This window comes from Ranitomeya variabilis, chromosome 2 (assembly GCF_051348905.1).
Source record: "Ranitomeya variabilis isolate aRanVar5 chromosome 2, aRanVar5.hap1, whole genome shotgun sequence".
Taxonomy (NCBI): domain Eukaryota; kingdom Metazoa; phylum Chordata; class Amphibia; order Anura; family Dendrobatidae; genus Ranitomeya; species Ranitomeya variabilis.
This window is the reverse complement of record NC_135233.1, coordinates 412,731,488-412,755,043: the sequence shown is the minus strand read 5'-3', so window position 1 is coordinate 412,755,043 and position 23,556 is coordinate 412,731,488. Positions and strand designations below refer to the sequence as shown.

The 23,556-nt window shown below is 51.1% G+C and overlaps 1 protein-coding gene across 3 annotated transcripts in view; it reads left to right on the top strand.

Annotated features, from left to right (window-relative positions):
• LOC143806300 (death domain-containing protein CRADD-like) overlaps positions 1-23,556 on the top strand; it is an 89,299-nt gene that overhangs the window by 48,539 nt on the left and 17,204 nt on the right. Inside the window, exon 1 of one of the 3 annotated variants that reach the window (XM_077286541.1) lies at positions 3,420-3,556. The exons of 1 other annotated variant lie outside the window; for it this stretch is intronic. Coding sequence is in view for 1 of the 2 variants with exons in the window: in XM_077286540.1 (XP_077142655.1) it covers positions 6,852-6,858 (7 nt within the window). In the remaining variant the exon portion in view is untranslated. Of the gene's footprint in view, positions 1-3,419; positions 3,557-6,753; positions 6,859-23,556 lie in introns of those variants that run through there. One more of the 3 variants, XM_077286540.1, reaches the window with a different exon arrangement.

Genomic DNA, 23,556 nt, shown 5'->3' with positions numbered 1-23,556 from the left:
ATTGTCAATGTGTTGCCAGCTGCACATTTAGATTCAGAATCTGGGCTTCCAAATGCACAACGTGCTCACATCTCGCACAGCAGTGTGCACCCTTGACCGGCTGCTCAAGGACACATGTACAATGGATGGCATTAACAATAGTGGAGCACATTTCCTAATGGGGATTGCACCAGGCAGAAACGTTAAATAAAAAATAAATGCCAAGTATTAATAAAATACAGACAGCAATTCAGTAATTCCTCCCTTGGGAACTCCCTGAATGCAAAGTCACTAAATCACAAGTCACACACTTACCGCCGTTCACATTTACACTCAGGTCACACTCAGCTCGTTCACACTCGCTAAGCTGAAGATTTAAAGAATTTTTTTTTTTCTCTTTCCTCTCAGCAGCAATCCACCTTGCTGTTCAGTGCACTTCCAAAAACGGCGTGGGTTCCCCATCTTTCACAACCAGCCTTGCTAAAGCTCATAGCTGGGGCTGGTATTCTCAGGCTGGTAAGGGGCCATGGATATTGACCCCCCAGCCTAAAAATAGCAGCCTACAGCTGCCCAGAAAAGGCAAATCTATTATATGCGCCAATTGAGGCCCTTTGCCCAGCGGCACTTGCCCTGTAGCGGTGGCAAGTGGGGTAATAGTTGTGGGGTTGTGAGAATCAGCTGACACTTGGTGGCGATCGGCCGCGCAGCCGATCGCAACGACATACTATACCATCCATGGTCAGACAGGCCCAGGTCACATGGACGGTATAGTACATCGGATGGCACAGAGGGGTTAACCTCATCGGCTCACAGGACTTGTTTCCACAATGTATCAGGTTTGTTTAGATGTTCTTTTCCTTACTTCTGACGCTGATTTTTATGGTGAGGATGTAGAAGAGGTTTTCTTCTGATGACTCTTCCATGAAGGACGTATTTGTGTCTCTGCACAGTAGAACAATGTACCACAACTCCAGAGTCTGCTCAATCTTTCTTAAGGTTTTTTGCAGTCAAGTGGGGGTTCTCCTTTGCCTCTCTAGCAATCCTAGGAGCAGCTGTAAAATTTTCTTAAGGTACCGTCACACTAATCGACGCTGCAGCGATACACACAACGATGCCGATCGCTGCAGCGTCGCTGTTTGGTCGCTGGAGAGCTGTCACACAGACCGCTCTCCAGCGACCAATGATGCCGAGGTCCCTGGGTAACCAGGGTAAACATCGGGTTGCTAAGCGCAGGGCCGCGCTTAGTAACCCGATGTTTACCCTGGTTACCAGTGTAAAATGTAAAAAAACAAACACTACATACTCACCTTCGCGTCCCCCGGCGTCCGCTTCCTGCACTGACTGAGTGCCGGCCCTAACAGCAGAGCGGTGACGTCACCGCTGTGCTGTGCTTTCACTTTACGGCCGGCAGTCAGTGCAGGAAGCGGACGCCGGGGGACGCGAAGATGAGTATGTAGTGTTTGTTTTTTTACATTTTACACTGGTAACCAGGGTAAACATCGGGTTACTAATCGCGGCCCTGCGCTTAGTAACCCGATATTTACCCTGGTTACCATTGTAAAACATCGCTGGTATTGTTGCTTTTGGTGTCAAACACGACGATACACGCCGGTCTGACAACCAAATAAAGTTCTGAACTTTGTTCAACGACCAGCGATATCACAGCAGGATCCTGATCGCTGCTGCGTGTCAAACACAATGATATCGCTATCTAGGACGCTGCAACGTCACGGATCGCTAGCGATATCGTTTAGTGTGACGGTACCTTTAGTCTTCCAGGCTTTATCTTGACCTCCACTGCTCCTAATAACTATTATTTCTTAATTACATTTGGAACGGAGGAAAGAGCATCTTGAAAATGTTTTATCTTCTTATAGTTTATTGCTGCTTTGTGGGCCTCCACATTTTCAGAGTGCTAGGTGACTGCTTAGAGGAGTCTGAGCTTTTATAAAGCTGGGAAATGTGCATCACGTTTTCTAACAATGATAGTGAACAAGCCATAACCCAAAAAGGCTAATTAAGGTCTGAAGTTATCTGAGCACACAAGTCTCCAAGGGGGCCCAAAGTTTTGCATCTACCCGTTTCCGTTTTGTAATTTTTAGAAAATAAAAAATGACTTTTAATGTTTTACCTTAAAGACAAAGGAACTGTGTCACCTTTAACTTCAGGCCTTTTAGATCATTTCATCGTCCGCTTGCTTAACTGTTCACAATAACAGTAATTTCAACCAGGGGTACCCAAACTTATACATGGCACTGCAGCGACAGCTGGGTTTTGGCTTTCACTCAGGCCGAGCTCCCGGCGAGGATTGTTCCTGTGCCTGCCTTGACACAAGTTTGCGGAATGTTGCAGGATGTAAATGCAAGTGAAATGTTGTGAAGGGGTTAAGGCCTCATTCAGACATGCTTTTTCTTATCACACAGACTATTGTTCATCAGTGTTTTGAGCTCGAGTTTGAATCAGTTCTCCCAGCAGAAAGTACAGATCTCTGATTCCCTGCATCAGACAGTGCGCGGACCGTTCATTCGTGCAGTCCGTGATTGGACCTGATACACTGCGTGACCAATATGGAGAGCGCTGTAGTGAGAAGCTCCCAATTCTCGGGGGAGGTGTGCGCCCCACCGGCAGCGTGATTCCAGCACGCTCCCCACAAGCGGCGTGACCCCAACCCGCTCCCCACCAGCGGCAAGACCCCAGCGCATGCCCCACCAGAGGCGTGACCCCAGCACGCTCCCCACCAGAGGCGCGACCCCAGCGCATGCCCCACAAGCGGCGAGACCCCAGCACGCTGCCCACCACAGGCGAGACCCCAGCACGCTCCCCACTAGAGGCGTGACCCCAGCGCATGGCCCACCAGAGGCGTGACCCCAGCACGCTCCCCACCACAGGCGAGACCCTAGCGTGCTCCCTACCAGCGGCGAGACCCCAGCTTGCTCCCCACCACAGCCGAGACCCCAGCACGCTCCCCACTAGAGGTGTGACCCCAGCGCATGACCCACCAGAGGCGCGACCCCAGCACGCTCCCCACCAGAGGCGCAACCCCAGCGCATGCCACACCAGCGGCGAGACCCCAGCACGCTCCCAACCACAGGCGAGACCCCAGCACGCTCCCCACCACAGGCGAGACCCCAGCACGCTCCCCACCACAGGCGAGACCCCAGCACGCTCCCCACCACAGGCGAGACCCCAGCACGCTCCCCACCACAGGCGAGACCCCAGCACGCTCCCCACCACAGGCGAGACCCCAGCACGCTCCCCACCACAGGCGAGACCCCAGCACGCTCCCCACCACAGGCGAGACCCCTGTGTGCCCCTCAACACAAATCCCACTCCAATTCTTACTGGAGGAAGACTTGTGGAGAAGCGACCGCAGCTGCTGGACACTCCGCAAAGTGGGACCGCGCGGCGCGGGACTCCGGCGACAGAGTTGAGGCGCAGCCGCAGTGTTGATGACTGCACTCTGGGGAGCAGCGGTGCAACTTCCTGTCCTGCCCCTCTCAGACCTCTCACCCCTGCACATCACATGACCTGCGCAGCTGAGCAGGAAGGAAACCGAGGAGGCTGCGGCCAATCACAGGTCAGTGCCGGGGATGAGAGGCGGCAGCGCTGAGCTCCGGTGCGGTGGTATGGGGGCAGGTCTTGTGCCTGGCAGAGGGCCGCACAGCTGGAGCCGCCGCCGTCGTCATGTCGTCTCCCTGCTCGGACGTGCGTCCACTGGCGCCCCCTCGTGACTAATAGCTGGATTGTCAGTTCTGGGCATAGTTCGTAGTGCCACGCCCCGAGTGATGCCAGTGCCCCCCCCCAGTGATGCCATTGCTGCCCCCCGAGTGATGCCATTGCCGCCCCCGCGAGTGATGCCAGTGCAGCCCCCGCGAGTGATGTCATTGCTGCCCCCCCCGAGTGATGCCAGCGCCCTCCCCCTAGTGATGCCAGCGCCCTCCCCCTAGGGATGCCAGCGCCTTCCCCCTAGGGATGCCAGCGCCCTCCCCCTAGGGATGCCAGCGCCCTCCCCCTAGGGATGCCAGGGCCCTCCCCCTAGGGATGCCAGGGCCCTCCCCCTAGGGATGCCAGGGCCCTCCCCCTAGTGATGCCAGCGCCCTCCCCCTAGTGATGCCAGCGCCCTCCCCCTAGTGATGCCAGGGCCCTCCCCCTAGTGATGCCAGGGCCCTCCCCCTAGTGGTGCCAGGGCCCACCCCGAGTGATGCCAGGGCCCTCCCCGAGTGATGCCAGCGCCCTCCCCCTAGTGATGCCAGCGCCCTCCCCCTAGTGATGCCAGCGCCCTCCCCCTAGTGATGCCAGGGCCCTCCCCCTAGTGATGCCAGGGCCCTCCCCGAGTGATGCCAGGGCCCTCCCCGAGTGATGCCAGGGCCCTCCCCCTAGTGGTGCCAGGGCCCTCCCCCTAGTGGTGCCAGCGCCCTCCCCCTAGTGATGCCAGCGCCCTCCCCCTAGTGATGCCAGCGCCCTCCCCCTAGTGATGCCAGCGCCCTCCCCCTAGGGATGCCAGCGCCCTCCCCCTAGGGATGCCAGGGCCCTCCCCCTAGGGATGCCAGGGCCCTCCCCCTAGTGATGCCAGGGCCCTCCCCCTAGTGATGCCAGGGCCCTCCCCCGAGTGATGCCAGGGCCCTCCCCCGAGTGATGCCAGGGCCCTCCCCCGAGTGATGCCAGGGCCCACCCCGAGTGATGCCAGGGCCCTCCCCGAGTGATGCCAGCGCCCTCCCCCTAGTGATGCCAGCGCCCTCCCCCTAGTGATGCCAGGGCCCTCCCCCTAGTGATGCCAGGGCCCTCCCCGAGTGATGCCAGGGCCCTCCCCGAGTGATGCCAGGGCCCTCCCCCTAGTGATGCCAGCGCCCTCCCCCTAGTGATGCCAGCGCCCTCCCCCTAGTGATGCCAGCGCCCTCTCCCTAGTGATGCCAGGGCCCTCCCCCTAGTGATGCCAGGGCCCTCCCCCTAGTGATGCCAGGGCCCTCCCCGAGTGATGCCAGGGCCCTCCCCGAGTGATGCCAGGGCCCTCCCCGAGTGATGCCAGGGCCCACCCCGAGTGATGCCAGGGCCCTCCCCGAGTGATGCCAGGGCCCACCCCGAGTGATGCCAGCGCCCTCCCCCTAGGGATGCCAGCGCCCTCCCCCTAGGGATGCCAGGGCCCTCCCCCTAGGGATGCCAGGGCCCTCCCCCTAGGGATGCCAGGGCCCTCCCCCTAGTGATGCCAGGGCCCTCCCCCTAGTGATGCCAGGGCCCTCCCCCTAGTGATGCCAGGGCCCTCCCCCTAGTGGTGCCAGGGCCCTCCCCCTAGTGGTGCCAGGGCCCTCCCCCTAGTGGTGCCAGGGCCCTCCCCCTAGTGGTGCCAGCGCCCTCCCCCTAGTGGTGCCAGCGCCCTCCCCCTAGTGATGCCAGCGCCCTCCCCCTAGTGATGCCAGCGCCCTCCCCCTAGTGATGCCAGCGCCCTCCCCCTAGTGATGCCAGCGCCCTCCCCCTAGTGATGCCAGCGCCCTCCCCCTAGTGATGCCAGCGCCCTCCCCCTAGGGATGCCAGCGCCCTCCCCCTAGGGATGCCAGGGCCCTCCCCCTAGTGATGCCAGGGCCCTCCCCCTAGTGATGCCAGGGCCCTCCCCCTAGTGATGCCAGGGCCCTCCCCCTAGTGATGCCAGGGCCCTCCCCCGAGTGATGCCAGGGCCCTCCCCGAGTGATGCCAGGGCCCTCCCCGAGTGATGCCAGCGCCCTCCCCCTAGTGATGCCAGCGCCCTCCCCCTAGTGATGCCAGCGCCCTCCCCCTAGTGATGCCAGGGCCCTCCCCCTAGTGATGCCAGGGCCCTCCCCGAGTGATGCCAGGGCCCTCCCCGAGTGATGCCAGGGCCCTCCCCCTAGTGATGCCAGGGCCCTCCCCCTAGTGGTGCCAGGGCCCTCCCCCTAGTGATGCCAGCGCCCTCCCCCTAGTGATGCCAGCGCCCTCCCCCTAGTGATGCCAGCGCCCTCCCCCTAGGGATGCCAGCGCCCTCCCCCTAGGGATGCCAGGGCCCTCCCCCTAGTGATGCCAGGGCCCTCCCCCTAGTGATGCCAGGGCCCTCCCCCGAGTGATGCCAGGGCCCTCCCCCGAGTGATGCCAGGGCCCTCCCCGAGTGATGCCAGGGCCCACCCCGAGTGATGCCAGCGCCCTCCCCCTAGTGATGCCAGCGCCCTCCCCCTAGTGATGCCAGCGCCCTCCCCCTAGTGATGCCAGCGCCCTCCCCCTAGTGATGCCAGGGCCCTCCCCCTAGTGATGCCAGGGCCCTCCCCGAGTGATGCCAGGGCCCTCCCCGAGTGATGCCAGGGCCCTCCCCGAGTGATGCCAGGGCCCTCCCCGAGTGATGCCAGGGCCCTCCCCGAGTGATGCCAGGGCCCTCCCCGAGTGATGCCAGGGCCCTCCCCCTAGTGATGCCAGCGCCCTCCCCCTAGTGATGCCAGGGCCCTCCCCCTAGTGATGCCAGGGCCCTCCCCGAGTGATGCCAGGGCCCTCCCCGAGTGATGCCAGGGCCCTCCCCGAGTGATGCCAGGGCCCTCCCCGAGTGATGCCAGGGCCCTCCCCGAGTGATGCCAGCGCCCTCCCCCTAGTGATGCCAGGGCCCTCCCCCTAGTGATGCCAGGGCCCTCCCCCTAGTGATGCCAGGGCCCTCCCCCTAGTGATGCCAGGGCCCTCCCCCTAGTGATGCCAGGGCCCTCCCCCTAGTGATGCCAGGGCCCTCCCCCTAGTGATGCCAGGGCCCTCCCCGAGTGATGCCAGGGCCCTCCCCCTAGTGATGCCAGGGCCCACCCCGAGTGATGCCAGGGCCCACCCCGAGTGATGCCAGGGCCCTCCCCGAGTGATGCCAGCGCCCTCCCCGAGTGCCAGTGGCTCATTCCATGGCAGGTGAACGAATGATTTTTACCTCTATTTATAACTCTTATGAGATTTTGTTATTTGGTAATAGTGTGTCAGGTAATGCAAAATGTGAACAAAAAAAATTCTAGATGATTTTTTTTAAATTGATTTTCAAAGTTTGGAAAAAGTGCAAGTTTCGGTGTTGCCTGCCTTTACATTTCTCCTCATAACTCAGGATAGAAAAAAGGTAGAGAAACTAAATAAACACCATTCTACTCAGAACTGTACAGGCTTTCATCAGATAGGTCATATTTTAGCCATGCCAACGCAAAATTTTAAACCGCATTTCCGAAAAAAACATTTAATTTAAAAATTTAAAAAAATGCAATGTGACTGCTATATGCTCCGAGCCACATTTGTATCAAAACTCAAGTTGGGATCACGATGGAATCATATTTTAAAAAAATAAAACTATTACAGTGTCAGTTCGAAAATCTTGAATTCAGATCTGTTCAGCCTGTGGTCTAAAAGTGTGGGGTCTATATTTACCAAGTAAGCCATGATCTTTAGATATTTCTGTATTATTTTATTTTGTTACAGCTTAGGAGCAGGAGAGGACACAGGAGGAGGCTTTGTTACGCTATGTGCACACGTTGCCGATTTCCTTCGGATCCGCAGCGTTTTTTTCCTTGCAGAGTTATAGGGGTTAAAAATTGACCAGCGATTTCTCATTTTTACAAAACCATTTATTTTAGGGACTACATCACATTTGAAGTCACTTTGAGGGGTCTATATGATAGAAAATACCAAAAAGTGACACCATTCTAAAAACTGCACCCCTTAAGGTACTCAAAACCAAATTTAAGAAGTTTATTAACCCTTTAGGTACTTCACGGGGATTTTTTGAATGTTTTAAAAAAAAAAAATGAACATTTAAGTTTTTTTTCGCAAAAAAATTACTTCAGATCCAATTTGTTTTATTTTACCAAGGGTAACAGGAGAAAATGGACCCCCACAATTGTTGTACAATTTATCCTGAGTATGCCGAAACCCAATATGTGGGGATAAACCACTGTTTGGGCGCATGGCAGAGCTCGGAAGGGAAGGAGCGCCATTTGAATTTATAATTCAAAATTGGCTGGAATTGAGATCAGACGCCATGTTGCGTTTGCACAGTCCCTGATGTGTCTAAACAGTGGAAACCCTCCAAAAGTGACACCATTCTGGAAATTGGGCCCCCTAAAAAACTTATCTAGTGTGATGCTGTAAGAATCAGGCTGCACTCAGATGTCATCCGAGTGCAGTCCCATTTGAGAGAGTGGATTCAAACAGGGACAACGGAGAGTGGACCCACTGGACCGTGACGACGAACCCCTCTCGGACGAGCTGACCAGGTGGACCGCCCCCTATACAGGGAGCGTTAGGGGCAGGCCCGTGAGGGACTATCGCCACGGAAGCTGGAGGGTCGACTGAGATAAGAAGGGTACACTGCAGGAACACAGGGACCGAAGGAAACAGCGGAGGAAACAGAGGGAATGGCAAGGAACTACTGAGACGAGGGAGAAGATGGGAATACTACAGAGACACGGAGGCTGACGAGACAATATGGAGACACAGAGGCTGACGGGAGCAAGGAAATGGTAAAGGAGCCGGGCAGGTACCGCACAGAAACAGGAACTGAAGGAACAAAGCAGGAACACAGGAAAATCAGGCAGGTACTGCAGAGGAAGGAGGAGTCCCAAGGTCAGAAAGCTAGGAATGCACAGAGACCACAGGTGACCAGAAGCACTTGTAAACACAAATGATCATCAGGCACAGAGGAGCAGCAGGAAGCAGCTTATATACCAGCATGAGAGCTACTTCCGGGTTACAGTCCTCCAGGATGATGGAGAGGACAGGAAGGAGTGCCAACAGAGGAATCAGATGTGCGCACGCGCAGAGCTGAATGCGCCGTGCGCGCGCACCCGGCGAGCTGCAGAAGCCGGGGGCGAGCGCTGCATGACAGTACCCCCGTCTTTACGCCCCTCCTTTTTAAGACTTGAAAGAAACCGGGACAAAATGCGAGGGGCCTGAATGTTCTCACGAGGCTCCCAGGACCTCTCCTCAGGACCAAAACCTTTCCAGTCAACCAAAAACAAAGTTCTCCCTCTAAGTTTTTTCATGGCTAAAATGTCCCTAACTTCAAAGACATCATCCTCGGAAACAGGCGAAGGAGAACAAAGGTTAGAAGAATGAAACTGATTAAAAACTACGGGTTTAAGGAGAGACACATGAAAAGAATTAGAAATACGCAGAGAGGCAGGCAACTTAAGTTTGTAAGAAACGTCATTAATACGAGACAAAACTTCGAATGGACCGATATAGCGAGGACCCAGCTTATGTGTAGGAATTTTGAGACGGATAAATTTAGAAGAAACCCAAACCTTGTCCCCAGGATGGAATATAGGAGAATCGAGGCGTCTTTTGTCCGCATGTCTCTTCATCCTGACTTGAGCCAACTCAAGGGCAGACTTGGTCTCCTGCCAGACCCTGGAGAACTCTCTAGACAGAAGATCAGCCGCTGGTACAGTAGAGACAGGAGGAACCGGAAGAGGAAGACCAGGATGTTGACCGTAGACGATAAAAAATGGAGATTTGTTAGTAGCTTCGCTGGAATGGTTATTGTAAGAAAACTCAGCCCATGGCAGCAAGTCAGACCAATCATTCTGATGGGAATTGGAAAAATGACGGAGATAAGTTACCAAGGTCTGATTAGTACGTTCCACCTGGCCATTGGACTGCGGATGGTAGGCTGAAGAAAAGTCAAGCGAAATGTTCATAGATTTGCAGAGGGATTTCCAGAAGCGGGCGGTGAATTGAACACCTCGGTCAGAAACAATATGTAAAGGAAGACCATGAAGACGAAAAATATGGTGAACAAAAATCTTTGCCAATTCGGGAGCAGAAGGCAAACCAGGTAGTGCAATGAAATGAGCCATCTTGGAGAAACGATCCATGACCACGAAGATGACGGTACAACCAGATGAAGAAGGCAGGTCAGTGATGAAGTCCATCGATAAATGTTGCCACGGAGTGGAGGGTACCGGTAAAGGATGCAAAAGCCCGGAAGGTAGTTGCCTGGGAATTTTATTCTTGGCACAGGAGGGACAAGAGGCGACAAAACTTTGGACGTCCTTGGACAACGTAGGCCACCAGTAATAGCGAGAGATCAGACGGAGGGTTTTTTTGAGACCAACATGTCCAGCTAATTTGGAGGCATGACCCCAAAGTAAGACGCGTTCTCTGTTCTCTTCAGCAACTAAGGTCTTACCCGGAGGCAACGAGGAAAGAGAGAGAGGAGCAACTGTGATGACTCTTGCAGGATCGATGATGTGCGCAGGTTCTTCCTCCATATCCACCGCCTGGAATGACCTAGACAGAGCATCGGCTCTGGAGTTTTTATCTCCTGGCAGGAAACGAAGTTCAAAGTCAAACCTGGCGAAAAACAAGGCCCACCTGGCCTGCCGAGGATTTAGTCTTTGCGCAGAGCGGATATATGCCAGATTCTTGTGATCTGTGTAAATTACAAAACGATGTAAAGCCCCCTCCAAGAGGTACCGCCACTCCTCCAATGCCAACCTGATTGCCAAAAGTTCTTTATCACCGATAGAATAATTCTTTTCAGAGGAGGAGAAGATCTTAGAGAAAAAACCACAGGGCACAAGACGACCAGAAGAGGATTTCTGCGAGAGCACAGCTCCAGCTCCAATTGCAGAAGCATCTACTTCAAGGATGAAGGGTTTATTGGCCACAGGACGATGAAGAATAGGAGCGGAGGCGAAGGCCTGCTTGATGGACCGGAAAGCCTCTTCGGCCTCAGACGACCATAGATGAGGATTGGCACCCTTCCGAATCATGGAGGAGATTGGAGCAGAAAGGGAGGAAAAGTGAGGGATAAACTGCCGATAGTAGTTAGCAAATCCAAGAAATCGCTGAATTGCTTTCACTCCAAGAGGACGTGGCCAGTTGAGCACGGCAGAAACTTTTCCTGGATCCATACACAAACCAGCGTCGGAAATGATGAAACCCAAGAAGGGAAGAGATGACTGTTCGAAGACACATTTTTCCAGTTTTGCGTACAGCCGATTCTCTCTCAAACGCTGAAGTACTTGCCGTACATCTCTTCTGTGAGTAGACAGATCTGGAGAGAACACAAGGATATCGTCCAAGTACACTACAACACAGGTGTAAAGTAGATCCCGAAAAACATCATTTACAAACTCCTGGAAGACTGCGGGTGCGTTGCATAAACCGAATGGCATAACCAAATATTCATAATGACCATCTCTGGTATTAAACGCAGTCTTCCACTCGTCACCGGAACGGATACGGACCAAATTATAAGCTCCTCTGAGATCCAATTTGGTAAAGATTCGTGCTCCACGTAGGCGATCAAAGAGTTCAGGTATGAGAGGAAGTGGGTACTTGTTCTTGATCGTGATAGTGTTGAGACCCCGATAGTCTATACATGGGCGAAGAGAACCGTCCTTCTTCTTGACGAAGAAGAACCCAGCTCCTGCAGGTGAGGAGGACTTTCGAATGAAGCCTCTGGCCAGATTCTCTTGGATATATTCGGACATGGCTTGAGTTTCGGTAGGAGACAATGGGTAAATACGTCCTCGAGGTGGAGTAGAACCAGGAACAAGGTCTATCGGGCAGTCATAAGAGCGGTGCGGCGGCAAGATCTCCGCCTCCTTCTTGTTAAAGACATCCGAGAAGGCGCAATAGGCTGGAGGAATTCCCGTGGATTCCGAAGCAGACCGAAAGGAGGACGCAGGCTTGACAGGAAGCAGGCACCTGTTCAGACAAGACTGTCCCCACCGTAGAACATCTCCAGTGCGCCAGTCCAGAGTGGGTTCGTGATCTCTCAGCCAAGGAAGACCCAAAAGGAAAGAATGAGACAATGAAGGTAAAACATAAAAGGCCAGTTTCTCACGATGAAGAGCTCCAATCTGAAGTTCAACTTCCTCCGTAACTAAGTTGACGGTCTCCCGCAAAGGCTGACCATCGACGGAAGCTATTTGTCTAGGAGTCTCCAAGGGTCTAACAGGTATCCCAAGCCTGTTTACAACCTCAAGCTGAACAAAGTTCCCAGCCGCTCCTGAATCAACATAAGCCTCCAGAGAAAAGTGACGGGAACCTAAATGTAGAATAACAGACAAAACCAGAGGTGGAGAGGAGTCATAACCACCTAGGAAGGCCTCTCTTACCTGTCCTAGGCGGAGGCGTTTCCCGACCTCTGAGGACAGGCGTGTAAGAGATGAGAGGCACTACCGCAGTAAAAACAGAGACCTTGTGCGAGTCTCTCCTTGCGGCGCTGCTCGGAAGACTCAAAGCGATCGACCTGCATGGGTTCAGGAGAAGATGAAGAAACCACTGGGGCTGTTTGAGAAAAAGAAGTCCCTCGAGCAATAGTGGTCTGGCGAAGAGGTCTCTTTTCTCTGGCAAGCTCGCGAGTGCGCTCCTGAAAGCGCAGATCAATGCGTATGGCCAAGGAGATAAGATCATCCAAAGAGGTGGGAGTGTCCCGTCCTGCCAGCTCATCCTTAATCCGTGAAGACAAACCACGCCAAAACGCTCCAACCAAAGCCTCATTATTCCACCCAAGGTCTGAAGACAGAGTCCGGAAACGGATGGCGTACTGAGCTACAGAGAGAGTGGCCTGGCTAAGGTTAAAGAGGGACTCTGTGGTAGAGACCAGACGTCCAGGTTCATCAAAAACCTTGCGGAAGGTATCCAGGAACGGATTGAGTTGGGAGACCAAAGGATCATTACGCTCCCAGAGGGGATTAACCCACGCCAAAGCCTCACCCTCCAAATGGGATACTATAAAAACAACCTTAGCTCGATCGGTGGGATAAAGTAGCGGAGACAATTCAAAATGCAACTGGCATTGAATAAGAAAGCCGCGGCATGCTTTAGGATCCCCACCATACCGAGGAGGTCTAGCAAGTCGGGGCGAGGGTTGTGGCGCTGAGACAGGAGTGGAGACAGAGGCCACATTCTGGAGGGCGAGAAGCCGATCATTAATAGAGGCCAAAAAATTCGAAATATGGGACTGAGTGTCCCATTGTAGACCTAGCTCCAGCTGAAGGGCAACCAACTGCGGAGCAATACCAGGATCAGAAGGCTGTAAAGCCGCTAGGCGAGACTCCATATTTTTTAAAAACGACATGATCCTAGTTTGGTTTTCACGCAAAAAGAGTAAGTCTTTTTGAGTAGCGGAAGCTCCAGCGGGGTCCATGGCCTGATGATACTGTGATGCTGTAAGAATCAGGCTGCACTCAGATGTCATCCGAGTGCAGTCCCATTTGAGAGAGTGGATTCAAACAGGGACAACGGAGAGTGGACCCACTGGACCGTGACGACGAACCCCTCTCGGACGAGCTGACCAGGTGGACCGCCCCCTATACAGGGAGCGTTAGGGGCAGGCCCGTGAGGGACTATCGCCACTGAAGCTGGAGGGTCGACTGAGATAAGAAGGGTACACTGCAGGAACACAGGGACCGAAGGAAACAGCGGAGGAAACAGAGGGAATGGCAAGGAACTACTGAGACGAGGGAGAAGATGGGAATACTACAGAGACACGGAGGCTGACGAGACAATATGGAGACACAGAGGCTGACGGGAGCAAGGAAATGGTAAAGGAGCCGGGCAGGTACCGCACAGAAACAGGAACTGAAGGAACAAAGCAGGAACACAGGAAAATCAGGCAGGTACTGCAGAGGAAGGAGGAGTCCCAAGGTCAGAAAGCTAGGAACGCACAGAGACCACAGGTGACCAGAAGCACTTGTAAACACAAATGATCATCAGGCACAGAGGAGCAGCAGGAAGCAGCTTATATACCAGCATGAGAGCTACTTCCGGGTTACAGTCCTCCAGGATGACGGAGAGGACAGGAAGGAGTGCCAACAGAGGAATCAGATGTGCGCACGCGCAGAGCTGAATGCGCCGTGCGCGCGCACCCGGCGAGCTGCAGAAGCCGGGGGCGAGCGCTGCATGACATCTAGATGTGTGGTGAGCACTTTGAACCCCCAAGTACTTCACAGAAGTTTATAATGTAGAGCCGTAAAAATAAAAAATCATGATAACAAAAATTCCCCATTAAATGTCACCTGCTTAACCCAGCATGAAGTACGGCTGCGTCTAAAAATCACTAAAATTGACAAATCTCCGGACCCGGATGGGATACACCCCCGAGTACTGCAGGAATTAAGTACAGTCATTGATAGACCATTATTTTTAATCTTTAAAGAGCCCATAATAACAGGGTCTGTACCACAGGACTGGCGTATAGCAAATGTGGTGCCAATATTCAAAAAGGGGACAAAAACTGAACTCTGAAATTATAGGCCAGTAAGCTCAACCTCTACTGTGGGTAAAATCCTGGAGGGCATTCTAAGGGATGTTATACTGGAGTATCTGAAGAGGAATAACCTCATGACCCAGTATCAGCACGGGTTTACTAGGGACCGATCATGTCAGACTAGTTTGATTAGCTTCTATGAAGAGGTAAGTTCCGGACTGGACCAAGGGAACCCAGTAGATGTAGTGTATATGGACTTTTCAAAAGCTTTTGATACGGTGCCACACAAAAGGTTGGTACATAAAATTAGAATAATGGGGATAGGGGAAAATATGTGTCAGTGGGTTAAGAGCTGGCTCAGGGATAGGAAACAAAGGGTGGTTATTAATGGAGCACACTCGGACTGGGTCGCAGTTAGCAGTGGGTTACCACAGGGGTCAGTATTGGACCCTCTTCTTTTTAACATATTTATTAATGACCTTGTAGGGGGCATTCAGAGTAGAATTTCAATATTTTCAGATGACACTAAACTCTGCAGGGTAATCAATATAGGGGAGGACAATTTTATATTATGAGATGATTTATGTAAACTAGAAGCTTGGGCTGATAAATGGCAAATGAGCTTTAATGGGTATAAATGTAAGGTCATGCACTTGGGTAGAAGTAATAAGATGTATAACTATGTGCTTAATTCTAAAACTCTGGGCAAAAACCGTCAATGAAAAATACCTGGGTGGATGACAAACTCATATTCAGTGGCCTGTGTCAGGCAGCTGCTACAAAGGCAAATAAAATAATGGGATGCATTAAAAGAGGCATAGATGCTCATGAGGAGAACATAATTTTACCTCTATACAAGTCACTAATTCGGCCACACTTAGAATACTGTGCACAGTTCTGGTCTCCGGTGTATAAGAAAGACATAGCTGAGCTGTAGCGGGTGCAGAGAAGAGCGACCAAGGTTATTAGAGGACTGGGGGGTCTGCAATACCAAGATAGATTATTACACTTGGGGCTATTTAGTTTGGAAAAACGAAGGCTAAGGGGTGATCTTATGTTAATGTATAAATATATCAGAGGACAGTACAAAGACCTTTCTGATGATCTTTTTAATCATAGACCTGAGACAGGGACAAGGGGCATCCTCTACGTCTGGAGGAAAGAAGGTTTAAGCATAATAACAGACGCGGATTCTTTACTGTAAGAGCAGTGAGACTATGGAACTCTCTGCCGTATGATGTTGTAATGAGTGATTCATTACTTAAATTTAAGAGGGGACTGGATGAATTTCTTGAAAAGTATAATGTTACAGGGGGTATATATACTAGATTCCTTGATAGGGCTTTGATCCAGGGAACTAGTCTGATTGCCGTATGTGGAGTCTGGAAGGAATTTTTTTCCCCAATGTGGAGCTTACTCTTTTCCACATGGGTTTTTTTGCCTTCCTCTGGATCAACATGTTAGGGCATGTTAGGTTAGGCTATAGGTTGAACTAGATGGACTTAAAGTCTTCCTTCAACCTTAATAACTGTTACTATGTTACAAGTATATACGCAGCACATACACGCATGTATAAAAATATACACAGCCAGCGTCGGACTGGAGCACCTTGGGGCCACCAGAGAAAATCATTCTTGGGGCCCACCATGTAGCTACATATAAATAGATACAAGACCACCAATTGTGCAGTAAAAAGCGCTAATATCAGGGTATAATATAAGGTAGTTCACGTCTTAATTATGTAGCAAGAATATAATGTAGCTCACAGAATATAATGTAGTCCCCTCTCATAGAATATAATGCAGCACCCCACAAAATATAATGCAACCCCCTCAGGTATAACGCAGTCCCCACCATAGAATATAATGTAGCACCCTCATAGGGTATAATGCAGCCCCCCTCATATGGAATAATGCAGCCCACCACAGAATATAAAGTAGTCTGAGAGAATGCAGCCTCATCACAGAATATAATGCAGCCCCCCCATAGAGTATACTGTAGAACCCTCATATAGTATGATGTAGCCCCTGTTATGGACTGGTAATTTAGGAGCGACATGCGACTAGCTCTGAGCAGGTGGTAACTATACAGACCGCAGTTCCTGATCTTAACACAACACTAGAAGTAGCCGTGGGATGTTCCTGTCACTCCCTGGACACCTCGTCACAGCCGGAGAACTAGCTACCCCTAAAGGTAGAAACAGGAAAGCTATCTTGCCTCAGAGAAAATCCACAAAGGATAGGATAGCCCCCCACAAATATTGACTGTGAGAGGAGAAGGAAATGACATACGTAGTATGAAACAAGATTTAGCAAAGGAGGCCACTTCTAGCTATATACATAGTAAGGAAAGAACACTGTGCGGTCAGTAATAAAAACTAGAAAAAGTCCACTGCAGAGATATGCAAAAATCTCCACACCTGACTAAAGGTGTGGAGGGCAAAATCTGCAGCCCAGAGCTTCCAGCTTAGCTAAATAGATCCATACTGATAAGCTGGACAAATGAGCAAAACATAGAATGTGCTGAACAATAAAGTCCACAACAAATGGACTGCAAAAGGACAAGCAAGGACTTATCTTTGCTGAACTGGACAGTGTCAGGGAAATCCAAAAGAGCAGTGGCTCCAAGCAGGAACAATTGACAACTGCATTGATTGAGGGCTAGGGCCAGACTAAAATAGCCGAGCCAGAAAGACGATCAGTGGAAGCAGCTGGTAAAGCTAAATCCAAGAAGCAGCTATATCACTCAAAACCACAGGAGGGAGCCCAAGAGCAGAATTCACAAAAGTGCTACTTACAACCCCCGGAGGGAGCCCAAGAGCGGAATTCACAACAGTACCCCCCCTTGAGGAGGGGTCACCGAACCCCCTCACCAGAGCCCCCAGGCCGATCAGGACGAGCCAAGTGAAAAGCACGAACCAAATCGGCAGCATGGACATCGGAGGCAACCACTCAAGAATTATCCTCCTGGCCATAACCCTTCCACTTAACAAGATACTGAAGCCTCCGCCTCGAAAAACGAGAATCCAAAATTTTCTCAACCACATATTCCAACTCCCCCTCAACCAACACCGGGGCAGGAGGATCAACAGAGGGAACAACGGGCACCACATATCTCCGCAACAAAGATCTATGGAAAACATTGTGGATGGCAAAAGAGGCTGGAAGGGTCAAACGAAAAGACTCTGGATTGATAATCTCAGAGATCTTATAAGGACCAATAAACCGAGGCTTGAACTTAGGGGAAGAAACCTTCATAGGAACATGACGAGAAGATAACCAGATTAAATCCCCCACACGAAGCCGAGGACCAACACACCGACGGCGATTAGCAAAACGCTGAGCCTTTTCCTGAGACAAATTGTCTACCACATGAGTCCAAATCTACTGTAACCTGTCCATCACAGAATCTACACCAGGACAATCAGAAGGCTCAACCTGCCCTGAAGAAAAACAAGGATGGAAACCAAAATTACAAAAAAAAGGCGAAACCAAAGTAGCCGAACTGGCCCGATTATTAAGGGCAAACTCGGCCAACGGCAAGAAAGCCACCCAATCATCCTGATCAGCAGACACAAAGCATCTCAAATAGGTTTCCAAGGTTTGATTAGTTCGCTCAGTTTGGCCATTTGTCTGAGGATGGAACGCCGAAGAAAAAGACAAATTAATGCCCATCCTAGCACAAAAGGCCCGCCAAAACCTGGAAACAAACTGGGAACCTCTGTCAGACACAATATTTTCCGGAATGCCATGCAGACGAACCACATGCTGAAAAAACAATGGAACCAAATCAGAGGACGAAGGCAATTTAGGCAAAGGTGCCAAATGGACCATTTTAGAGAACCGGTCACAAACCACCCAGATAACAGACATCCTCTGGGACACAGGAAGATCCGAAATAAAATCCATGGAAATATGCGTCCAGGGCCTCTCAGGGACAGGCAAAGGCAAAAGCAACCCACTAGCGCGGGAACAGCAAGGCTTAGCCCGGGCACAAGTCCCACAGGACTGCACAAAAGAACGCACATCCCGCGACAAGGAAGGCCACCAAAAAAACCTAGCCACCAAATCTCTGGTACCAAAAATCCCAGGATGACCGGCCAACACCAAACAATGGACCTCAGAAATTACCTTACTTGTCCATCTATCAGGAACAAACAGCTTCCCCACAGGACAGCGGTCAGGTTTATCAGCCTGAAATTCCTGAAGCACCCGTCGTAAATCAGGGGAGATGGCAGAAAGAATCACCCCTTCCCTAAGAATGCCAACCGGCTCAAGAACTCCAGGAGAATCGGGCAAAAAACTCCTAGAGAGGGCATCCACTTTAACATTCTTAGATCCCGGAAGATATGAAACCACAAAATCGAAACGGGAGAAAAACAGGGACCATCGAGCCTGTCTAGGATTCAGCCGCTTGGCCGACTCGAGGTAAATCAGATTCTTATGATCGGTCAAGACCACAATACGGTGCTTGGCCCCCTCAAGCCAATGTCGCCACTCCTCAAATGCCCACTTCATAGCCAACAACTCCCGATTGCCGACATCATAATTGCTTTCCACAGGCGAAAACTTTCGGGAAAAGAAGGCACATGGTTTCATCAAGGAACCATCAGAATTCCTCTGTGACAAAACGGCCCCTGCCCCAATCTCAGAAGCGTCAACCTCAACCTGAAAAGGAAGAGACACATCCGGCTGACGCAAGACAGGGGCAGAAGTAAATCGGCGCTTAAGCTCCTGAAAGGCCTCAACAGCCTCAGAGGACCAATTTGTCACATCAGCGCCTTTCTTCGTCAAATCGGTCAGGGGCTTAACCACACTAGAGAAGTTGGCAATGAAACGGCGATAAAAATTAGCAAAGCCAAAAAATTTCTGAAGGCTCTTCACAAATGTGGGTTGAATCCAGTCATGAATGGCTTGGACCTTAACAGGATCCATTTCTATAGACGAAGGAGAAAAAATAAACCCCAAAAAAGAGACCTTCTGAACTCCAAATTGGCACTTAGACCCCTTCACAAATAGAGCATTATCACGAAGGATCTGGAATACCATCCTGACCTGCTTCACATGAGACTCCCAATCATTGGAAAAAAATCAAAATATCATCCAAATACACAATCAAGAATTTATCAGGAAATTGCGGAAAATGTCATGCATGAAAGACTGAAATACAGAAGGAGCATTAGAAAGCCCGAAAGGCATCACCAGGTGTTCAAAATGGCCTTCGGGCATATTAAATGCAGTTTTCCATTCGTCACCCTGTTTAATACGAACAAGATTATATGCCCCTCGAAGGTCAATCTTGGTAAACCAACTAGCCCCCTTAATCCGAGCAAACAAATCAGAGAGCAAAGGTAAAGGGTATTGGAATTTGACCATGATCTTATTAAGAAGACGATAATCAATACAGGGTCTCAAGGAGCCATCCTTCTTGGCAACAAAAAAGAATCCCGCTCCCAATGTGTCATGATTCTCAATGGCGAGAGAACATAGCCCAGCATATATGAGAACTAGCTCTTGGAAGATGGAAACTATACTGACCATGAACTAAACCTGCCGCACAACTAGAAGTGGCCGGGTAGCATGCCTACGTTTTTTAACCCTAGATGCCCAGCGCCAGCCGGAGAACTACCTAATCCTAGCAGAGGAAAAGACAGTCCTGGCTCACCTCTAGAGAAATTTTCCCAAAAGGCAGACAGAGGCCCCCACATATATTGGCGGTGATTTTAGATGAAATGACAAACGTAGTATGAAAATAGGTTTAGCAAAATCGAGGTCCGCTTTCTAGATAGCAGGAAGACAGAAAGGACACTTTCATGGTCAGCAGAAAACCCTATCAAAACACCATCCAGAAATTCCTTTAACCCCTTAACGACCGCCGATACGCCTTTTAACGGCGGCCGCTAAGGGTACTTAAACCACAGCGCCGTTAATTAACGGCGCTGTGGAAAAAGTGAATAGCGCCCCCCAGAGTCGGATTTTCTCTGGGGTCTCGGTTGCCGAGGGTAGCCGAGACCCCAGAGAACATGATTCGGGGGGTTTTTACCGACCCCCGAGTTGCGATCGCCGGTAATTAACCGTTTACCGGCGGTCGCAACAAAAAAAAAAAAAACGCGATTTGCCGTTTAATTTCTCTGTCCTCCGATGTGATCGCACATCGGAGGACAGAGAAATGTGGTCCCCGATGGCCCCCAATAGCCCCCCAATACTTACCTACCTCCCCCGGTGCTCCTCGTGTCTCCCCATGGGCGCCGCCATCTTTTTTCCGGGAAAAAATGGCGGGCGCACGCGCAGTGCGCCCGCCGCCCGGCACCCGGATGTTCTTTGGGGTCTCGGCTGCCGGGGGTAGCCGAGACCCCAAAGAACATGATCGGGGTCGATTTGCACCGACCCCTGCTTTGCGATCGCCGGTAATTAACAGTTTACCGGCGACCGCAAAAAAAAAAAAAAAAAAAAAAAAAAAGCGATCAGTTATTTCTCTGTCCTCTGATGTGATCGCACATCAGAGGACAGAGAAATAGGGGGATTCGGGGACCCTAACATACTCACCCGGTGTCCCTGGGTCCTCTTCTGTCTTCTCCTGCCAGCCGGCTTTTTCATCATGGCGGGCGCATGCGCAGTGCGCCCGCCATCTGCTGCCATCTGCCGGCCGGCAGGAGAAGACAAGTTGGGGCTAAAATTAGGGTTAGGGTTAGGGTTAGGGTTAGGGTTAGGGTTAGAGTTAGGGTTAGGGTTAGAGTTAGGGTTAGGGTTGGGGCTAAATTTAGGGTTAGGGCTAGGGTTAGGGTTAGGCTACTTTCACACTAGCGTTTTTTGGCTTCCGTCGCAATGCGTCGTTGGAGAAAAAACGCATCCTGCAAAAGTGCTTGCAGGATGCGTTTTTTCTCCATTGGCTTGCATTAGCGACGCATTGCGACGGATTGCCACATGTCGCATCCGTCGTGCGACGGATGCGTCGTGCTTCGGCGGACCGTCGACACAAAAAAAACTACATGTAACTTTTTTGTGCGACGTGTCCCACATATTTCAGTGCCACGTGCCACGTATTTAAGTGACACGTGCCACGTATCAAAGTGCCACGTGCCACATATTTCAGTGCCACGTATCAAAGTGCCACGTGCCACGTATCAAAGTGCCACGTGCCACGTATCAAAGTGCCACGTGCCACGTATCAAAGTGCCACGTGCCACATATTTCAGTGCCACGTATCAAAGTGCCACGTGCCACGTATCAAAGTGCCACGTGCCACGTATCAAAGTGCCACGTGCCACGTATCAAAGTGCCACGTGCCACATATTTCAGTGCCACGTGCCACGTATCAAAGTGCCACGTGCCACGTATCAAAGTGCCACGTGCCACGTATCAGAGTGCCACGTGCCACGTATCAAAGTGCCACGTGCCACATATTTCAGTGCCACGTATCAAAGTGCCACGTGCCACGTATCAAAGTGCCACGTGCCACATCTTTCAGTGCCACGTGCCACGTATTTAAGAGACACGTGCCACGTATCAAAGTGCCACGTGCCACATATTTCAGTGCCACGTGCCACGTATTTAAGTGACACGTGCCACGTATCAAAGTGCCACGTATCACGTATTTCAGTGCCACGTATTTAAGTGACACGTATCACGTATAAGTGCCACGTGTCACGTATTTAATTGCCACATATTTAAGTGCCACGTATCAAGATTTTCCATGGAGAACAGACACATCCAGAGATATGTCTGCTCTCCACGGATGCAGCAACACACTGACAGGAGCCATAGTTCCTGTCGGTGTGTCACTGCGCATGCGCGAGCGAGTTTACCGGCGGTCATTGACCCCGGCACTCTCGCTTAACGGCAGTGCTGCGTGGGAAAGTTCAACGCAGCTGTACTGCTGTTAACCGAGACGCCGGAGTCATTGAACTCTGGAACAGTACGCGATACACTGCTAGGAGCTTCGCTCCTGGCAGTGTATCGCCGGAGAGCAGCCGATCGGCGTGGGACACTCGTTTTATGGATTCTGCGGACAGGGAGTATGAATTTGGTTTATTATTTTTGGATTTTTTCCTGGAGGATCGAGGGCTTCGCCTACAAGTGTGCTGTTGGTGAGTATATACTCTGTGTTATATGTTGTATGTACTGTGTGTCATGTATGTGTATTGTGTGTAGGTGTTTTGTGTAACTTTACAATTGTGCTAAGTCGCCGGACACAGGGACAACTCTCCCATCCTAATACCGGATGGGAGTAGTAGTCCCATACGGCGACTTAGCACAATGGTGGCACTAGCGTCGCATGGGGACACACACACGCACACACACGCACACACACGCACACACACACACACAGAAGGACTCCATGCTGCTTCACTGGGGGGCGGGGGCTTCCCTCTTCCTGTCCGACGTCACGTCCGGTCCTGGGTGTCAACCCCTCCGTACAAAGACGCCGACACCCAGGACAAAGGCGCTGTGTGTGGAATGGTACTCCCTCCCTTCTGAGCTCTGCCGTGCGCCCAAACAGTGGTTTACCCCCACATATGGGGCATCAGCGTACTCGGGATAAATTGGACAACAACTTTTGGGGTCCAATTTCTCCTGTTACCCTTGTGAAAATAAAAACTTGGGGGCTAAAAATCTTTTTTGTTGGAAAAAAATATATTTTTTTATTTTCACTACTCTGCATTATAAATTTCTGTGAAGCACTTGAGCTTTCAAAGTTCTCACCACATATCTAGATAAGTTCCTTAGGGGGTCTAGTTTCCAAAATTTGGTCACTTGTGGGGGTTTCTACTGTTTAGGTACATTAGGGGTCTGCAAACGCAACATAACGCCCGCAGACAATTCTATCAAAGTCTGCATTGCAAAATGGCGCTCCTTCCCTTCCGAGCTCTGCCGTGCGCCCAAACAGTGGTTTACCCCCACATATGGGGTACCAGCATACTCAGGACAAATTGGACAACAACTTTTGGGGTCCAATTTCTCTTGTTACCCTTGTGAAAATAAAAATTTGGGGGCTAAAAAAATCTTTTTTGTGGGAAAAAAAATATTTTTTATTTTCACTACTCTGCATTATAAACTTCTGTGAAGCACTTGGGCATTCAAAGTTCTCACCACATATCTAGATAAGTTCCTTGGGGGGTCTATTTTCCAAAATGGGGTCACTTGTTGGGGGTTTCTACTGTTTAGGTACATTAGGGGTCTGCAAAGGCAACATAACGCCCGCAGACAATTCTATCAAAGTCTGCATTCCAAAATGGCACTCCTTCCCTTCCGAGCTCTGCCATGCGCCCAAACAGTGGTTTACCCCCACATATGGGGTACCAGCATACTCAGGACAAATTGGACAACAACTTTTGGGGTCCAATTTCTCTTGTTACCCTTGTGAAAATAAAAATTTGGGGGCTAAAAAAATCTTTTTTGTGG